Raw genomic sequence first — 18,928 nt, 5'->3', positions numbered from 1 at the left:
CTGAAAAATGCACGTTGAATTCAGCGCGAGGGCGAAATATGCGAATAGTTTGCTGCAGACTTTGACTATTGCGGATTATTCCAAGACGTTTAATGTAGCGTGGCACTGTGTTTGCTCAAATGTTGCGTATTGCCTTGGCAATCAAAACGGACGCATACTGTATTTATTTATGCTCTGCAGCCCTCTGCACGTAATCGTTTCACAAACATTCGTCCCCATCTCTTACTCACCCCTTTTTTATTATTTTACCTTCTATAGTCTATAATTCACATTCACTGGCTCTTTTGATGTGATAGATGGGAAATATAGTCAAAATATGCGAAAGAAAAATATTTTACATAAAAGTAATGTATATACATTACTATTATGTAAATTTTATTAAATACTATACATATGTATATAATCTATTTACATATTTATTTAAATTTTCAGCTATTTTCTCAAAAAGCTTATATAATTCATATTTAGGTTGCAAATCGATCTATCTTAGGTAGATATTTTTAAACAAAAAGAAAAATGTAAAATATTGTAGAAATAGAATATTTTTGACTTTTCAGATTAGACTGCTCACATTACCCTCAGTCTCAAAGAAAAAACATATATATCTCTATACAAAATAATTTTAATACGTCTTTTTGAGTTTTTAAGACTGTTTAGAGTATTTTATTAACAAAATAAAGGTTGATAAATGAAGAGTGTTAGTGCGACAGTAACGACATGCGACGTTGTGACGCGAAGCATCGCACGAGCCCATAAATGGGCCAATGAGGGAGCGGGAAGCCTTTAGAATATACTACGTTGCACCCTTACACACATTTTCCACAGTTAAAATCTACTGACGATATAAATTTGCTTGTTTTAATAATTAAATGAGACAAAATTATTTCTCTTTTACATATATCGCACATTTTATATTAAAAAAAAAGAAAAATTACATCTTTATGCGTATACATGTTTTAATGTATTGCATAAATACATGTTCCGTTATATTCTGTTACATTATGCGACGCGATGTTGTTTGCGAAGAGGCAGCGAGGGATTGTGAACAATTACGTGAAATTAGAGGGTTGCACGTACCGGAAGCAAGTATTACAGTACAATGTTGAGGACTCTGATTGCGAGACAGATTGCGGACAAGGATAGTTTATGCGGATTAAAAGATTCTAACAGTCACAAATCAGGATTCTGTGGGAATTTGAATAATACCGATTAAGGGAGCATTAAAAATGATGTGGATAGAAAGATAGAACAGTAATTCATGACAGTGATGAATATAATGAATATAATAAATAAATAAATATATATATATATAGATCAGAGAAACATACAACAGATGCATTAGAAATTCTATTCAATTTAACATATGTTAAATATTATAATGAGAAATGGAACGAGGCGATTGATAGAACACGATATAAAAATACAAACACATGTAATAATAGATGTATATATGTAAACTGACTTCTGAATTGCAATTTATGCAAAAGCAATCGTATAAATTACATTAAAAAATAAAACGCACTGACAACAGATGAATTTGCATATAAATGAGTTTAAAATAATAATGCGCAAGAACATCTTGATGACTAGTGGAATTTCTTAAAAAATTATTCGTTGAAAGTTCGTCCATCTCCACGAGCAAAGCGCTTGCCACTCCTTATCTACCTCAGAAAACCTTCTTCCTATTTTGGGTATGACGACAATCTAGCGATGCCTATCGAGGTGACTGGGTAATATTACGTCTCTCGTTCACACGCGACATTTTTATCAAGATCTCTAACAGATTCTCAGAAAACGCATTTGCGATAAATTACAATTGCTCGAGATGAAATGCAATGGAAAGAACTTTGCTGTTTTACTCCGCCAGTATAAAAAAATTGCAAATGTGCTAATTAAAGACATGTTTAATTAGCACATCCGCGTAATGAGAAGAGAATTATTGTTATTATCAAACTATACTCGTAAATTCGGAAGCATTGATGTAGCCTGAATAAATCTTGATTAAAGCATAAACTGAGTCAATTGCTTCATAATCACTCTTCCTAAATTATTTATTCAATTTAAGGGAGGGAAAGGAAAGAATGTGTTTACTCACTCTGTCTGATTGTCCTCAAAAGTTAGACTGCCTTCGGTATGAACATATTGCTTGCCAGGTTTTGCGGTACCCTCGACAGTGCGATAAGGGATGATGACACGGCCTCGGGCCCCGCTGTAACGTACGACTCGCAGGGGGTAATGGCCCACGCTTTCCACTAATTCCACGTCTCTCTCGGGGAAGCCAAAAATGCCGCTGTGATCGTCATCCAGGATCATCACGGTTGCTAGACTTGGCGAGACAAGCATTGCTGGTTTTGATACGTTGCTAAGCCTGAAAAATAAAAAAAGGCTATTACAAATTTCTCTTCCTCTTTTTCTCTCTCTATTGTATCGTAACAATGGAGAGTACTTTTGCGAATTCAATAAATCGACGTGGCGAATTGCGACAGCGTGTAATAACGAAAGTTTTGAAATAAAAAGTGGTGATAGTATCTCGTCTCGTTTTTTTTTCGCAATTGATTGATATAAATAGTTTCCTCCCTTGTCCTTCGTGGGATCGACAAGCTCCCGTCGGCACATCTCACAACATGAAGGTCGACAAATCCTTCTTCATTTTCGATCTAAAAATGTCGCCGCACAGAATGCTTTAATCAGGTTTCGCAGAGAAAATGGTCTGTAATTTCGACACTGAATATTCGCTATTCAACCCGGAGATTTCATCCACAGGACTTTATTTTTACTTCGTCTCCTTTGATACTTTTTTTCTCAAAGAACTGCTTTCTGAAAAGAGCCGCCTATTTTTACTTCAAACTTAATTCTTTTGCTTTACGTGGAAATTTGAACAAAAGCTTTTGGTATTTCCAATAACTAAATACCGTACGATGTCGGAGATTTAACGTCACTAATAACTGCTTTCTATAAAAAATTAATGCAGCACATTTCTGTACACCGCATGCATCTCTCTGTTTGTCACATACTTTTCGGTAATTTTATTTATATTATTAATCAATTTCTGTTTGTTTTAGTTACTATATATACTTTCTTTCTTTTCATTTACCTATTACATTATTCTTTTTATTTAATAAAGAAATAAAAACTCTGCTAAAATTCTGATAAACTAAAGAACACTTGATCGTTAAAACGCGTTCTCTTTTCTTGTACCATTTTTAAAAATAATACGTGTACACGCGAGAAGTTACAAAAGAAAGAAGTTTTGAATTGAACCGATAACCTTTAGATTCGGTTGCGATGCATACAAAGATCGTGAAGTAATAATGGTTCTTTCCTCGACCCACATCGCTAATAATCGACGGAATACTTTTTATTAAGATAATCGATGTGAAACTGTAACAATGTGCGCAAATTAACATCGCCCTATGTTATTTTCTTCAACCGAATTATCAAATACGTTTATTAAGGCGCGTATGCTTCTTATAGATTCACCTGCACGTGCACGTATGGTTTTCACGCGACTGTATGATAGAATCTGACATGCGAGCTTACGTTGCAAATAACGCAAAATATCAGGCGATTTGATCAATCCGACACGAGCTCTCAGTTTCCAATTATGCCATGAAGTATAAGATCTCATTCGTTCTTATTTCGTAATTGCACTCCACTGCGTTTTCTGTGCAATTTAAAATGAAATATACATATATCTTTAAATTCTAAAAAAGAAAAAAAAATCCAATCAAACAGAAAATAGAGGAGAAAAGAGATATAACGTTGATAGAAGATGCAATTAAAACGATATGGATCTCAAGCGAACACATGTACCAATAGCACGGCCTTCGCTATTTGTCTGAGAATGTGTTTTTGTGACGTAACCGTTTCATTGCGATTTCTTCCTACATAAACAAAGACTAATTATAATCATTCGCTCAGTGACGTCATTATCATTTACTACTAACAATGGAGAAATTCATTTAAACAAAATGGATATAGAAAGTATGTGAAAAGTAAGGAAAATATGTAAAATGTTTTACTATAAAGCTTACAATATGATTTTATCCATAATATAAAATATATATATATATATATATATATATATTAGTATAAAAGATATATAAATAATGTTAAATAATAAATGCATTAAAATATACACATAAATTATACAAAATTTTAATTAAACATAATACGAATACGTTAAAGAAATCAATATTAGATAACGTAAAATAATTTAACATAAAATTAGGAAGATTACACTATCTAGGACTAAACTTTATATAAAGTGAACTTATTTATAATAATAAATTGTACTTAAAGAAAATGTTATTTGTACGGTTCGCACTGTGCATCATCACCGCGTGAATGTTTGAAAGAAATTGATTTAACATGGTGACTGTTGTAGAATGAAAGTTTTACTATTATATTCTAATTGAAAACGATTTCTTGAGGAAAGAGTACTATGATATACATTTAAATAACAGCGTCTTAATGGAAACATCAATGTCATTTGTATAATATGTGACTGACGTGACTCTCAGTGTTTAATAAGCGTTCTTATTAATGCACTGTACAAAAAAAGTAGTCACGCTAATCACTTTTAACATCCTTGATTAAATTGCCTAGTTAAGCAGTTTATCCATCAATTAAATTGCGGATGCCACTCATTCAAAATTAATTGACCAATTATTGTCACTGATCAATGATCTATGCACAGTATGCTAAATGTACTTTCAGAACTATGTCTTTTTGTGAAGTGCCTCTTTCGGAACAATTACATCTATTTATAATGTAAGCTCTACTTCAATGTGTACGGTATGTTATAGAAGCTTAATTATGCGAATGCCACAAGCGGTTATCGATGTACTATTAGCCAGTAGGAACAGCACAATAATTATATGTTCCATTGCAATCATTGCCATATTTAAACAAAAATTCTGATTTAAATATAGATGCTTTCTAAACAATAAAGCGATAAAATGAGTAGGTTTTTGCAAATTGCGTGTTAAGCAATCATATTATAGCATTTATATCGAAGAAAAAATATGTAATAAAAGCGTATTTTTTAAATAAAATATCTGATATTGGATGAATTTGATTTTTACTTTGGCATTAACTTAAAATCATCATTACATAAGATATTAGAAAGATATGAGAAAGAAACGCAAAACGCACATTCAATGAAACTCTGATAAAGATAAAATTACGGGTTTTAATAAGAAATGAAATCTATTTATACCTATAAAAAATAGTTATTACTAAATAGTTCGTATAATTGTTGTATATTTGTTATCATAAACCTCGCAAGAGAAATAACAATCTTTACTAACTTGACGTAGAAATACTCGTCCTCTTCAAACAGTTCATCGTCGATAACCGAAAGTTGGATACTCCTCTTGGTTTCGCCAGGCCCGAAAAGCAAGGTGCCTTTAGCGCTCACATAATCAGATCCCGCCTCGGCAGAGCCATCCTCCGTGCAATAATCTACACGGCAGGGTTTACTGAGATCACCACCAATCCTAGTAACCCCCACCTCAAAAGTCCCGACGTTCTCCATCACGGTGTAATGGCCGGGTTCGAAGAACACCCTCATAGCGTTGACGTGTTCAATGTCGATGCTCTCGGCTTCCGCTTTCTGTAACTCGGCCTTGACTTCGCTGAGGTCGCTCTGTGCTCTTTCGCTGATCTTCCTACTGAGATTGCCGGCGCCCACCATCTTTCTCGTAGCTTGCACCCTATAGAAGGCCCTGCTCTTGGGGCCCTTACCCAGCACCTCCTCATGAGCCATGACCTCCAATTGCTCCAATGGTAGAATCGGGTACCTTCTGCGTAATTCCTTCAAAGTGTTGATGTAATCTCGCCGGGTTTGCTCGAATTCCCTCGCTTCGGGAGTGTCAGCGTCGGCGAGGCGGTCCACCATGCCGTGGAGACCATCTTGCTGAGGCTTGATTTCCAGCTCCACCCCCACCTCGGAATCCCCGGCCTCCGCCTGCACGATCACACCTCGCTTGTTCATCCGATAGCCTTTGCGCAGATATTTGTACAGCAATAATCGTCGATCAGCGACATAAGCCGTCAGCACCGTAGCCGGGAAAAAGGAGAAGGTCAATATACCCTCCCAGACCTCCAGCACACCCGGACTGGAGACCGCGAGGATGACATAAAGCCACACGTAAGCGAAGATGCTCCAAGTGGCGGTAACGAAAAATACACGCAAATGTTTTATTTTTCGGGTCTCGCCGTTGGGTATCACGAACACACACAGAGCAATGATGACGAAGAGATTGTAAGCGGCGGAACCCACGATCGTACCCGGGCCTAGCTCACCAGCCTGGAAGTTCTTCGCCCAAATTTCGATAATGGACAGCAGGATCTCAGGAGCGCTGCTGCCAAGCGCCATCAGGGTGAGATTGGCCACTGTCTCGTTCCACACTCGCACCACGACAATTTGCTCCTTGCCCTGGCGACGCACCACCAGCTCTTTTTCCTGGGACGTAATCACTTCGATAGCCGCCATAAAGCGGTCGCTGATGATCGACACGCCGATAAACAGGTACAATAACAGGAAGAAGTACACCAGGCCCCGAAAGATGATGTCGATTAGGTGCAGGTTATCCTCTGGACGCCAGAGCGGTAGCACTAGGCCCGGCTCGCAACGTACCGAGTAGTTCCCAGACATATTGTTCGCGTTGTATCTCGAAAACTACTGGAATTTGGGGCGCGGCCTCCTAATAATCTATTTGTCGTCTCTGCAAGGATAAATCTTCACTAGAAACCTCGCTCTTCATTCAGAACGACATGAGTAATCTTCTTACAACTGTCTTAACTCGCTCGACTCGTTCCTGATCCCGTAGAACGAGAATTCCGAGAGCTTGCCTCCCTCTTAAGGAAGAAGATAAAGCGAAGAGCGTGCTTCTGCCTTCGAGTCTCGGGGAAAATTACCAAACTTGGCGATCGGCCGTTCTCTATCTTCTTTCCTTCACCACTTTTCCTTTATAAATACTGCTTCTTATTATACTAACATTGACTAGCAAATTAAAATTTAATCACCTACGCGAAAACTCGTTGAAAGATACGCTCGTTTCTGTCGAAGAGAAGGGGGCGATATTTTGGAGCTCTTCTCCCCGAACGAACAACAACTATTTCACCAGATTGCGATATCGAATTAGCCCGAGCTAACTGCTTCCTAACTGATTAGCCTTGTCTTCCAATCAAGGTCCTCTCGACATCGCTCGCTCGTCAAGTAATCTTGGACGTTTTTATGTCTATCTTTCACTGTCCTTTTTCCTGCCGCACTTACGCACTCCCGCCCTGTTAACCCTTCTCTTCACGCACACATACACGCATGGAGACACACACCTACTCTCACCGGAGAGATAAGTTAGAATCGCGCGAGTCACCCTGAGGGAAGTAACCCATCGGGTTGGGAACCGGCTACCGAGGGAACCCGCCGATATCACCGCGGCAGTAAGCTCCCATCACGAAGCGGACCCTTCGACACCACGGGGCGACAGAACCGTACCGGGCCACGTTCGAACGAACACTGAAAGAGGAGAGAGAGAAAGAGAGGACGCCAAAGGAGAGAGCGGCCAGACCAAGTGGGGAGTGGTGTCTAGAGCTAGCCAGACGCGGCCATTCCACCCCCTTGCCTCCCTCCTCGCCCTTTAGCCTTCTCTCGTCTCGCTCTAGCCTTGTCCTCGTCGACTGCAACGCCTCGACGATATTTCCGTCCTCGTCTTCTTCATCATACCGACAGTATCACCGACCTCGCTCGGTGGTCTACCTCCTTCCTTGTTTGCTTCGTAGCGTCGGGAGTATCTCCGTTCTTGTCAACTTTACAGCGCTGACGGTTCCTCCATCTTGATTCATTTCACTGCGCCGATGGTGCTCTCATCCTTGTCTGTTCTACCGCGCCGGCGGTTCTACCGCCACCCTCCGTCGCGGTAGTTCCATCACTCTCCGCTTCACTACGTCGACGTTGTTTCCGTCCTTGTCGACTTTACTGCGCCGATGGTACCGTCCTCATCGTTCATGAAGAAGCGCCGCCACCTTCCGCGTGTCTGCGCGCGTCTCTGTATTTTCGCTCCTCGTCGCGCTTTACGTAGCAGTATCTTGCATTCATTTGGGTACAGAGTGCCCAGAGAGTGCGTACTCTCTCTAATATCCCCCACTCTCTCTCTTTCCACCCCGGTCGCTTCTTCTACACCCCGTGTTTATATCTCTGTTCTTGTCGAACCCTCGCAATGCACCCTGCTTTCCTCTCGCTTTCTCTTCCTTCCTCGTACTATAGCGAGTACTTTCTCCCCCTCTCTCTTTCTTTCTCTCATTCTCTATCAGGGATGGGCATAGTGCGCGGTTTCTTGTGTGGCCTTCATGATGTAACACAATAATTTGATACAAATGTGTAGCTAACTCATGCATATCTTGCAAGGGAGCAAAATTGTATTTATATTTAAGAGTCACAAAGAGCCATCTTCAAAATTAGCTTTCTTGTTACCAGATAATTCTAAATATAATAATTTGTGAATTATTTTTCTGTGACCGAAACGTTGTGAAGAATAATAAATGTGTTACATTGCCAGTTAATGGTCAATTTAAAGATTGTTCTTCTTCTTATTGGTATTTAAATAAACGCGAAAGCTTTATTCACATTTTCAACCCTCTTCTTCTTAAGTACGAATACTTAAATGGTTTCTCCGTCTTCGCAGCTTTCATAGTTAATCTAATTGATTATCACTGTTCTAAATCCACATGTAGTGACTTCCTCCAAGTCTATTATTTTGTTGCTTTTAAATCTTCCTATCTTTCTCTAAAATCATCTATATTTCAATTATCCTCTTTACTTATCTTTTCCGTGCAACCTATGTTATAACTGACATTCTCTTCACCCCTCTGCCTTTCTTCAGCTTTATTTAATCTGCAGAAATATATTAAAATAGAAAAATAAAAATAAATATTTTAGTAAATCTTCACAATGACAAGGTGTCTCCTTTATAGAATTCATGTATACGCTATTGCTTTGAACTCGATCTTCGTCACGCTAAAATACCTACCCTCTTCCCATACGCGGGAAGAGTCGTCTTGCGCACTCTGCTCGCTATACTTGTCTACACGATTGCGCGTGCGTACTACCCCTGTGCGTAACCGATACCCTGAAAGGGGCAGAGGCTCGACCACCTCGACACTTCGCGTCTAGACAACTCGATCAGTTCTAGACCAAGTGTAACAGCGTATTTGCGCGAGTACAACAATCGATTATTATTTATGTAACATGTTAATAATTAATAAAATAATCGGGAATTTATATATCAAAATCGCACACATACGCACGTGCATCATTGAGCAATTGTTCTTGTGATTACTTTAACAATTGATTAGTAGAATAAGTAGGAACTTATGAAAAATTTACATTGTGTGGGTTATTGCGCTAAACATTAAATAGAAAAAAGAGTTATAAAACAATAAACCTATATATTACATTCTGTTTTCTAATATTTATTATAAAATTATGGGGAAAAATCATAAACATGATACATGAACAAGAAAATCTTGATGAAGAAATTATCTTTGACCAATGCGATATATATTTAATTCTGTTAGTTAATTATCTACCTCGCATGAGACGAGCGGAAAGAATAGAAAAAGAAGATATTACTGCCATTATAGAAATTGTAATACCGCGCAGGACGGTTATTTGATATAACTTTAAATACTATGCATATATCTCTTGCTTTCGTATTTTACTTATATCAAAAGTTTGCTATTATAAAAATTCCAAATGAGCTATACGTTAAATTTAAAAAGTTTGAAAGTATTGATTAAAGAGGAAGAAATATGTTGTTAAAACACTATTTATCAACTATCCTTCGATTTTTAGATAATTTCCAATAACATGATTTTATGCACTGGCATATAATAAGCTGAGAAATGAATTATTGGAATGCATTTATTTAAAAAAAGTATTTATAAAAATGATGCATATGTATATATGTATATATAATATATAAGATAATTGTATTGTTATTACGTACTTCAAATACTAATCTAATAATTCTTAGTGTAAATGATATAATTATACGTATAATAAAACATTAACATATTTATATCTGTAAAATGCGATTATATAATAATATATTATATTATCATAATTTCTCAATTATAGAAACGCTGTAAAATGAAAAAGTTATCTAAAAATTATTTTCATTTAAGACAAAATTAATCGATTGTCACATTATATCAAAAACTTAAGTACTTCTTTATGTTATGAAGTTACAAAGTCATTTTGAGAATATATATATGTTATATGAGATGTAGAATAAAAGTTATATGATAAGAAATGATTTGATGTCTTAACAAAATTAAAATTAGTGTTATTATCTTGTAAATTAAACAATTAAAAATTCGAAAAGTAATATTGTAGAACGCAATACGTATACTCGATTATTAAAGAAAAATTTATCATCAATTTGCTTTCATCGGAAGTAACTAATTTCTTATTTATATACCTGTTATATATAAAATCTGCTTAAGAATACAATTACAATAGACATCTATAAATTCAAAAGTAGCTGCTCTTAAAAAATCTTAAAATATTAAAAATTTGATTTGAAATTATTAAGAAAAAGATCCATTGCATAAATCTGCTTGTATCTTCTGCAGTTAACCGAAAAACTTTTCGAAACCACCATTATTGGCATTAGCATTATTACTGTCATTATCATTATCATCATCATCATCTTTCTTCTCTTCACTACTTTCGCAAGGGCACGATGCGCAATTATCGTTGATATGCACATTCTTTATATGTACCATCAAATGTCCGGGAAGCGAATGGAAGTACGCCGCTTTAAACATTACCATAGGATTTCCTTCGAGATAAACGTTTAGCACCGATTTGATATCGATCAACGATACGTCCTCTAGATTGGTAAACTTATTTTGCTCGAGATGCAGTTCCTGAATGTTCCATGGGGACACCCATCGGGCCGGAAGTTGCGTGAGTCGGTTTCTTGAAAGATCCAGATACTTCAAGTTTGTGAGTTGCAGAAAAGCCCGTGTATGAATGGTGGTTATAATGTTACTTGATAAATCTAGATTCTCCAGATGCCTCATGGAACAGAAAGTGTTGGAAAGAATTGCGCTGATGTGATTTCCACTTAGGTTCAAGTGTATTAAGTGTAACATTGGGCAGACATCCGGTACAGCAGCGAGGTCATTATTAGCCAGAGAAAGCTTTGTCATCATGTTAGTATTGTTGAAGGTATCTTTGGGCACGTCGCTAATTTTGTTGTCTGATAGATCGAGATGTAACAGATTCTTCATATCATTAAAGGCATCTGATGATATATCTGAGATCAAGTTTTTGGATAAGTGCAGAGACCGCATTTCGAAGGCGCCTTTCAAAGATATGGACTTCTCCTGACAGTCCTCGTTGCACACCTGGGTAATACGATTGTGGGCCATCATGAGTTCGTGCAGGTCTCTAAAAATTAAACACCAAAGATCAAAGAAAAATAAGTACATTATAACATATTAGCAATATAATATATTAGATTGTAACAATAAAACAAAAAAGAAATAGAACGCATTTCAATTAATAAACATGCATACTTGAGTTTGTTCTGCGCCACACGGTCGATTAAGTTTCTGTCCAAGTGGAGAGTATTCAATGTAGCTGGGAGATTATCGAAAATAACATTGCTAGAGTCGATGCTGTTGTTGCTCAGGTACAAACTAATCAAGTTTGGCGTCGCCACGTGGAAAGGAACTTGGATGTCTGACATTTGATTGCTGCACAGATGCAGATGTTCCAAACTCTGGAGAGTCTCGTATTCTTTTAAGGTTTTCGTCGAAGTGTCGTTGTTATTATTGATGATTAAAGTCTGCAACTTAATGTTACCGTACAACATCAAGAATTTCTCTGTTGGGATCCTGTTTTCGGAAAGGTTTAAATGTCGCAGGTTCTTCATTTTGCGAAAGGCACCCGGTGAAATATCGTTTATTTCGTTCTTGTCAAGACTGAGGGTGATGATACTGTCACTGCTGATGAAATTTTGGCCAATTTTCCGCAGACCAACGTTAGAGAATCTGAAGCTAATATCGTGAGTCTGGGGACTTGAGAAGGGAAGAGAACGATGAATTGATTCAGGCCGTGAACTATAACGTCTCAGCGGTTGCACGTAGATTGGTGGTGTGTATTGTTGCACGTAGGCTGATGGTGGTGTTGAATAAAAGGGGGCTTCATAAGATTGGTTCACATTTGTATCCTTGAATTCAGGAACGAATGGATGGTTTCGATTGTGTGGATGGTTTTGAGTTTTTATTAGGTATGCATTGGAAAGAACGAAGAAAATGATGAATTTGCAGTTTAGTACCATCTAAAAGAAAAGAAAAAACAGATTCATGTATATTGATAGGAGTAAAATAGAAATAAATTAATATATTTAAATTTCTTAAAATATCAAGAATAATGAACAATCCATTAATAATAAACTAATATGATATAAAAATAAGATAAATGTAATAAAGTAATAATAAAGTAAAATAATAATGAAAATATATTAAAAACAAATTATAATATAAATATAAATCAGAATAATAGAAATAACACATACACACAAAGATAGAATATGATGAAATTAATAATAAAATATAAAATATAAAAAGAAAATAAAAATACAAATTGCTAATAAAATAATATGTGTACAATAATAGTAGAAAAAAACATTTCATTTAATATAAAACACAATTGAAATATAAGTTAATATTTTATTTGATTTAATTTAATTTTCATTTAGCTATTATAAGATATTTAACGACACTTTGTAAGCAAAAATGATTATTTAGATATGTCTTTGTTACGTACACAAATGTATTTGCAGCATATTATAAATAAAATGTATGTAATGTATTGTTTATATTAGGTATGAAAAATTCTGTCCATTTAGCGCACATTTATTTTAAGCAAATAGAAATTTTTGTAATTCAGGTTATGAATCATTCGTACTTGTAGCTGTTACCTTTAATATTAAATTAAATCTTATAAGTTGTTGTATTAAATTATTCTTATAAATTAAATAGTAATAAACATTATAAAAAGTTATTATTTTTTACTTAAAAAACGAACAGAACTTTTCGGTATACCTAATACAATAAATGTTTAAATGTTATATATAGAAACATAAAAGATAATTAATTAATAAAAGATAATAAATATAAATAACTTATCTACCATGTACTGCTGTTTTTCGAAGTTGTTGAATGCTTCTCAAACACTGGCGGTTAATACACTCGAAGAGCTCAAAACCTTTTGTCGCGAGTGCGTGCGAATTTGCCTTATATACCGTCAGTGATCTTCATGGGGTTCGTTTTCACGCACGTACATCAGTGATGTCTATATAATCCATAATTTAATGCACTAATAGAAAATATTATAAAATTACATTAAATTAAATGATTTGCATTGCGTTTAAATTAAAAATTGCAAGTGATCAAATTTATTCAAATCTGAATTTAATTTATTAAATCTTATTACATATAGTTAAATACAACGAATATATTCATGCTTCTTGGAAAATTTAGGGAATAATTTGATGAAATTAATAGTTTTACTCTGTAATTTTTTATTCGCAAATTTATAAAAAGCGCCTACTATTATATTTATTGTATTGTACACATGTTTCGAATAGATGTTTAGTAATATCACGTACAAAAGTAAGTTATTATACATTTATACATATTCTATATATATATATATATATATATATATATATATATAAATTATTAAGTTAAAATGTTTTTAAAAGACTGAAGTATATTATTATGTATAAATAAATTTATATATGTATATTTTTTATTCTTACTTCTTTATTTTATTATTTTAATATCTAACATTTAATTTTTCTGTATTTTTGTATTTGATATAATGTTATTAAAACACTAAGAGGTAGACAGGTTTTTACTATGTAATAAAGAAAATATATTTATAATACTGTCACACGCGCAATAGGTATTATAATAGAAACTGAAAAATGAATAATAAAGCACATAAAAAGAATGTAAAACAAAAAATAATAAAGTTTATTCTTCTTTAAAAGAGATTATCCGGGGGTTAAATGTATCGCTCTACTTTCCTGAGTACAAATGGTTGAAACGTATTTTATAGCACAGGCCTGACTTCCCATGAACTTCACGCATTCTTATGGCTATCTTATGCAGTGTTATCACACTATGCGCCTCATCAACGATTAAATATACATGTATATGTATAAATATATAATACGAAGCATCTTGGAGAGAAGCGTTCTGAGAAATGCAGACTTGACGAGTGGCTTTCAGCTTTGCAAATCTCATAATGAGGTAATGAGGTAAGGTAAGATTTAAAATGTTGGAAGGATCGCACTATCTAACAGATACAGATGCAGAAGTCATAATAATAATTCATATTATTTCTTGCGTATGAGTTCTGAAAACGATCTTAAAAATGTCCTATCATGTATACGTATAATTTATTCTTTAACTAAAAAAATCTTTCACGAGAATATAGCAAAAAGATAATAAAAATTCAAAGTGAGTTCTTTAAAAATTGTATCAATGAGAAATGCAGTAATAGATGAAAATCTATTATAATCTCTGTCGTTTATATAAGAAAAATGGCAAATTAAATAGTTGTTTACTTACTTGCGACAAATAAAATTATTTTGTGAATATACGTGTACATTCCGCTGACGTTCTCTTAGCTGACTTATCTTGGTAAGTAAATATTCGTCTTTTCAGCGAAGAATTCAATCGCACATTCAGCAGTCGGCAAAGTTACGGCGGAGCCAGTATCACCTAACAGTCTAATGTAGAGGTTCCCATACTTCCGTTTTATTTCATGCGCTCGCTATCATTGATATAAATTATTATTTTAGATAAAGACGAATTAAATACGCAAAGATAATTTTTATTTCTGGTTATAAAAATGATGTAACAGAATACAGATCATGTAATAGTCTTAAATAAGTTTATAAAACTAATCATCACGTAACTACAAAAACATTACATAACTATAAAAACATGTTAATAGAGCATTTGTGTATATTATAAATCATTCTTAATGCATATTGAGGATAGTATAAAAATATAGTCTAGTGATACAATAAATATTGCATACGCACGCACGCACGCACATACATGTCGAGTTAATAGAATATCTTAAGCTATGTATACAGATACGTGCGATGGCAAATATGCTAAATCTATCGTGGAAATACTTGAAAATATATTATTTTTTACAAACAAATGTTTTAAATAATCGTATGATTTATTTGAATATACAAAACCTATATCTGAAAAATGTTTAAACTGATTGGAGTTCAAATTCAAATACTGTAAACTTATTACTGGCAACAGAAAATCGGACGATAAAGTTCTTAATTGGTTCGCGGAGAGATCTAAATATTTTAATTTTGTCAAACCTGAGAATGCATTACTTTCAATATTTTCAATAATATTTCCTTTTAATGATAATTTCTGTAAGGATATCAAGTACAAAAACCTCTCTGGTAAAATATATTTAATCATATTATAACTTAAAGATAATTCAGTTAGTCTTTGTAGATTCAGTAATGGAATTTCCGAAAATTTATTATTATTTAATAAAAGTATTTGTAATGTCTGGTAATTTTGGAAGCGGAAATATGATGTTGATTCTAAACTATTATTCGACATATCAAGTTTTTCGAGATACGGTGTTTTAAGATCGATGTATCCTAACTCTGTAAATGAACAATTCGAGAAAGATAAAGTTCGTAATTTAGACGATGAAATTTCGATGTTCTTTAAGTGTTTGTTTCCATCAAGATATATGGCGGTAATATCCATTAAGTTGTTTAATGACAAATTACGAAATCGGTTATTCTCTAAATGAAGTACTTGTAAAGAAGGCGGAATTTTCTTGAAAAAGTGTGGTTCCACTCTCTCTGCGTTGATATTAGTTAAATATAAGTGTGTGAGACGTGGAAAGGATATATTAAAATCCCATGATAAAGCTGATACATCATATCCGCTAATATCCAAATGTTCTAAATATGGCAACCTCATGCGGCTGCTGTTGAAAACCATGTATTTGTACGTATTACCTTCTATTCTCACTCTATTTTCTATTTCCCAGAGAATCAATTGATGAGAAAATACGTTTTGATTACTTAAGTTTAATGCTCGTAGGTAATTATGATGAATAGAGAGTTTATTGCCATCATAAAGATTGATCCAATTCCGATGTAGATCAAAACATATCAAGTGTGGTACATAATCCAAGATATTGTTCGGTATATTTTGGAAATGATTGTTTTTCAAGGATATTTTTTGGATTGTATCGCTCTGTACAATGTCATTCTTTAGAACTTTCAAATCCATATTATCCAAAGTGACGGTATTCACATTTGCGCAACTGTTATTTTCATGTTTAATAATTTTAATTTCAAATTCTTTTTCATATGTGTCAGAATCAACTGACACAAATCTTAACATATCCAAGTCTTCAAGAAGTTCTAGTGTTGCCAGAATGCCATTCAATGACATGAATATGGCAATTAATGTTATATGTTTTTTCTGTAATGGATAAGATATAATAATAATATAAAACAATGCTATAGAGAAAAATTGCATAGTCAAGATCTTACAAATAATAGAAGTTAATGTAATATATTAAAAAGAGAACTTAATATTGACATGATGTCAATAACATAAGTTTTTTAAAAATTGTATAATAATTATTAATAAGTTAATTTATTAGTGTAATATTTAATTATTACAATATATATAAGAACTAAATATTTATAATTATTATGATGATGAACACAGGCACATATAAAATGTATCTTTGGCAATTTCTACTATATGTACGAAATTAAAGTTTTCACAAAATAGTGTACGTAAAAGTGCAAACTTATAAACATTATTACAACATTTCTTATAATGTATGTAAAAACTAAATATAATTATTAAGATGAGCATGTGAACATGTATCTTTGACAATTTATGCTAAATATGTCCGAAATTTATGCGCAAATTTTCACAAAATAATATAAGAGCAAACTTACAAACATTGTTGTCCTTTTTAGATTTGTAATTGTCAAACAATTTTATGACTGTTTATTTCTGTGATGCATTTGCTGCAAGAAGCACAAGAGAACTGTTGCTATGGACTGGATGCTTGTGCGTTTATATACTTCGTTTAATATCCGTTAAATAAACTTATATTTACTTTTGCGTCTATCTTGTAGGGAGGGTATCAATTGGCCACAGTGTTGTACATATCTTACCGGATGCCAGTTTTTTCATCACCGGATATATATTATCGTTTCGGGTAACGTAGTTCGAAAATCATCAAAGCAATCACAGAACCGATAACTATATAAATAGCGAGCGCATCGCGATTCGCGAAGCACGTAGGAATATTTTCTGCTGATGTGATTTAATTAAATCGTTTCGGATAACGTAGTTCGAAAATTATAAAAGCAATCACAAAACCGATAACTATATAAATAGCGAGAACATCGCGATTCGCGAAGCATGTAGGAATATTTTCTGCTGATGTGATTTAATTAAATCATTCATATTAGAAATATTTTTAAATATTTGTTAAAAATATTTTCTAATATATACAAGACTGTATACATATACAAATGTACATAAACAATTGTATTACAATTTATGATGGACAGATATATAGAAATATTTTAATTATTAAACAATTTTCTCGCTTCTTTTACTCTCTCTTTCTCTTTCTTTTAATTCTTTAGAAGCCAGATAGACTCCCAGAAGAAATATACTTTTATTTATTTATTTATGTTATTATTGTTTACTATTCTATAACATAACATTCTGTAATTTACATTTGAAAATTTATGTCAATATGTAATTACATAGAACACATGTAATATGATAGATATATCATATATAAATAACCATTAATATAATTAATACAATGAATCAATGCGTTTGGTGTTTGGAAAAGCAGTAATATTAATTCCATTTTTAGAAATGAAAACATCGCAGATGTTTTAAGTCAGACGGATATAAACTTCCTTTGCTTAATTAATAATCGTATCACGTAACATGTTATTAATATTACTATCTCCATCATATCATATACATATAAGTATATGCGTTGTAAATAAATGCCTTCAACGGGCTTCCCTGTTATCAATAGAAAACTTTGTATCCTTGTGTACGTATCGAGTTTCCGTAGTTGAGCTTTCATAACGGTGCTTTATATGTTTCCAAAGCCTCTGTAATAAACATTAAATGAATTAATTAAATTAAATTGAAGAATAAACATTTATTTAAATAGAGAGAGAGATTTATTATTTTACTTTGTTAAAAAGAACTCTTAAGTGTTTTTCTATCCGAAAATGTAAATAATGATATATTTTTATATAACATAATATTTCAATATTTAATAAATGTTTATGTAATAGATGATGTGCGCGCACTACGTACCCCGTTATTCACAGTTTCGAATATATATTCGCAAACTTCGTCATAAGCTCTTTCAAAAAACATTGCACTGGTTACAATGCTGAACGTGAATATAGAACACCGTCTGCACACATAGCGATAAAATAAACGTGCTACCATTTTGAACTTTATGTAATCACAAATACTTGAAGAATGATACATGAAGTAAAATTTAATCGAACTATTTAGATCGTCAAATTATTCATTTTTGTTATATTCTTATGGGATGCATGCAGATATATTCACATGGTTGTTGAATGTGATTCTCATCCTGGCGATTTTCTAATCTTTTTTCAAATAATAATTCAAATGACAAATAAACATAAAGAGAATAAGAATCATATAGAATAAAATTTTTTTATACGCGAGAGAAGCTTTGTTTGAGAAGAATATTTTTTAAGCTCTTCTATAAAACTCGCTCATAAGTAATCGCCATTGTCAA

At 33.5% G+C, this 18,928-nt stretch overlaps 4 protein-coding genes across 9 annotated transcripts in view; 1 reads left to right on the top strand and 3 right to left on the bottom strand.

Moving 5' to 3' along the window:
* Positions 1 to 7,847, bottom strand: part of LOC105279893 (sodium/calcium exchanger 2) — a 45,095-nt gene extending 37,248 nt beyond the window's left edge. For 2 of the 6 annotated variants that reach the window (XM_011339999.3, XM_011340001.3), the window contains exons 1-2: positions 5,313 to 7,819; positions 2,096 to 2,368 (exon numbers count right to left, since the gene is read on the bottom strand). In XM_011339999.3, coding sequence (XP_011338301.1) covers positions 2,096 to 2,368; positions 5,313 to 6,661 — 1,622 coding nt within the window. In that variant the 5' untranslated portion in view covers positions 6,662 to 7,819. Of the gene's footprint in view, positions 1 to 2,095; positions 2,369 to 5,312 lie in introns of all 6 variants that reach the window. The other 4 variants (XM_011340005.3, XM_011340000.3, XM_011340003.3 and 1 more) reach the window with 4 other exon arrangements.
* The window catches only part of LOC105279895 (purine nucleoside phosphorylase), an 87,130-nt gene that overhangs the window by 49,940 nt on the left and 18,262 nt on the right, over positions 1 to 18,928 (top strand). The window lies entirely within an intron of this gene.
* LOC105279933 (leucine-rich repeat-containing G-protein coupled receptor 4) lies at positions 10,214 to 13,317 on the bottom strand. Its single transcript, XM_026971502.1, has 3 exons — positions 13,214 to 13,317; positions 11,593 to 12,359; positions 10,214 to 11,464 (listed from the first exon to the last, which is right to left on the bottom strand). Exons 1-3 carry the CDS (start codon positions 13,214 to 13,216, stop codon positions 10,642 to 10,644), a joined length of 1,593 nt encoding a protein of 530 aa, XP_026827303.1. The 5' UTR covers positions 13,217 to 13,317; the 3' UTR covers positions 10,214 to 10,641.
* On the bottom strand, positions 14,906 to 18,434 carry LOC109610996 (protein artichoke-like). The gene is made up of 2 exons (XM_020031790.2): positions 17,067 to 18,434; positions 14,906 to 16,575 (listed from the first exon to the last, which is right to left on the bottom strand). Exons 1-2 carry the CDS (start codon positions 17,070 to 17,072, stop codon positions 15,178 to 15,180), a joined length of 1,404 nt encoding a protein of 467 aa, XP_019887349.2. The 5' UTR covers positions 17,073 to 18,434; the 3' UTR covers positions 14,906 to 15,177.

Source organism: Ooceraea biroi, chromosome 7 (assembly GCF_003672135.1).
Source record: "Ooceraea biroi isolate clonal line C1 chromosome 7, Obir_v5.4, whole genome shotgun sequence".
In the NCBI taxonomy this organism is placed as follows: domain Eukaryota; kingdom Metazoa; phylum Arthropoda; class Insecta; order Hymenoptera; family Formicidae; genus Ooceraea; species Ooceraea biroi.
This window is presented reverse-complemented; position numbering and strand designations above follow the sequence as displayed.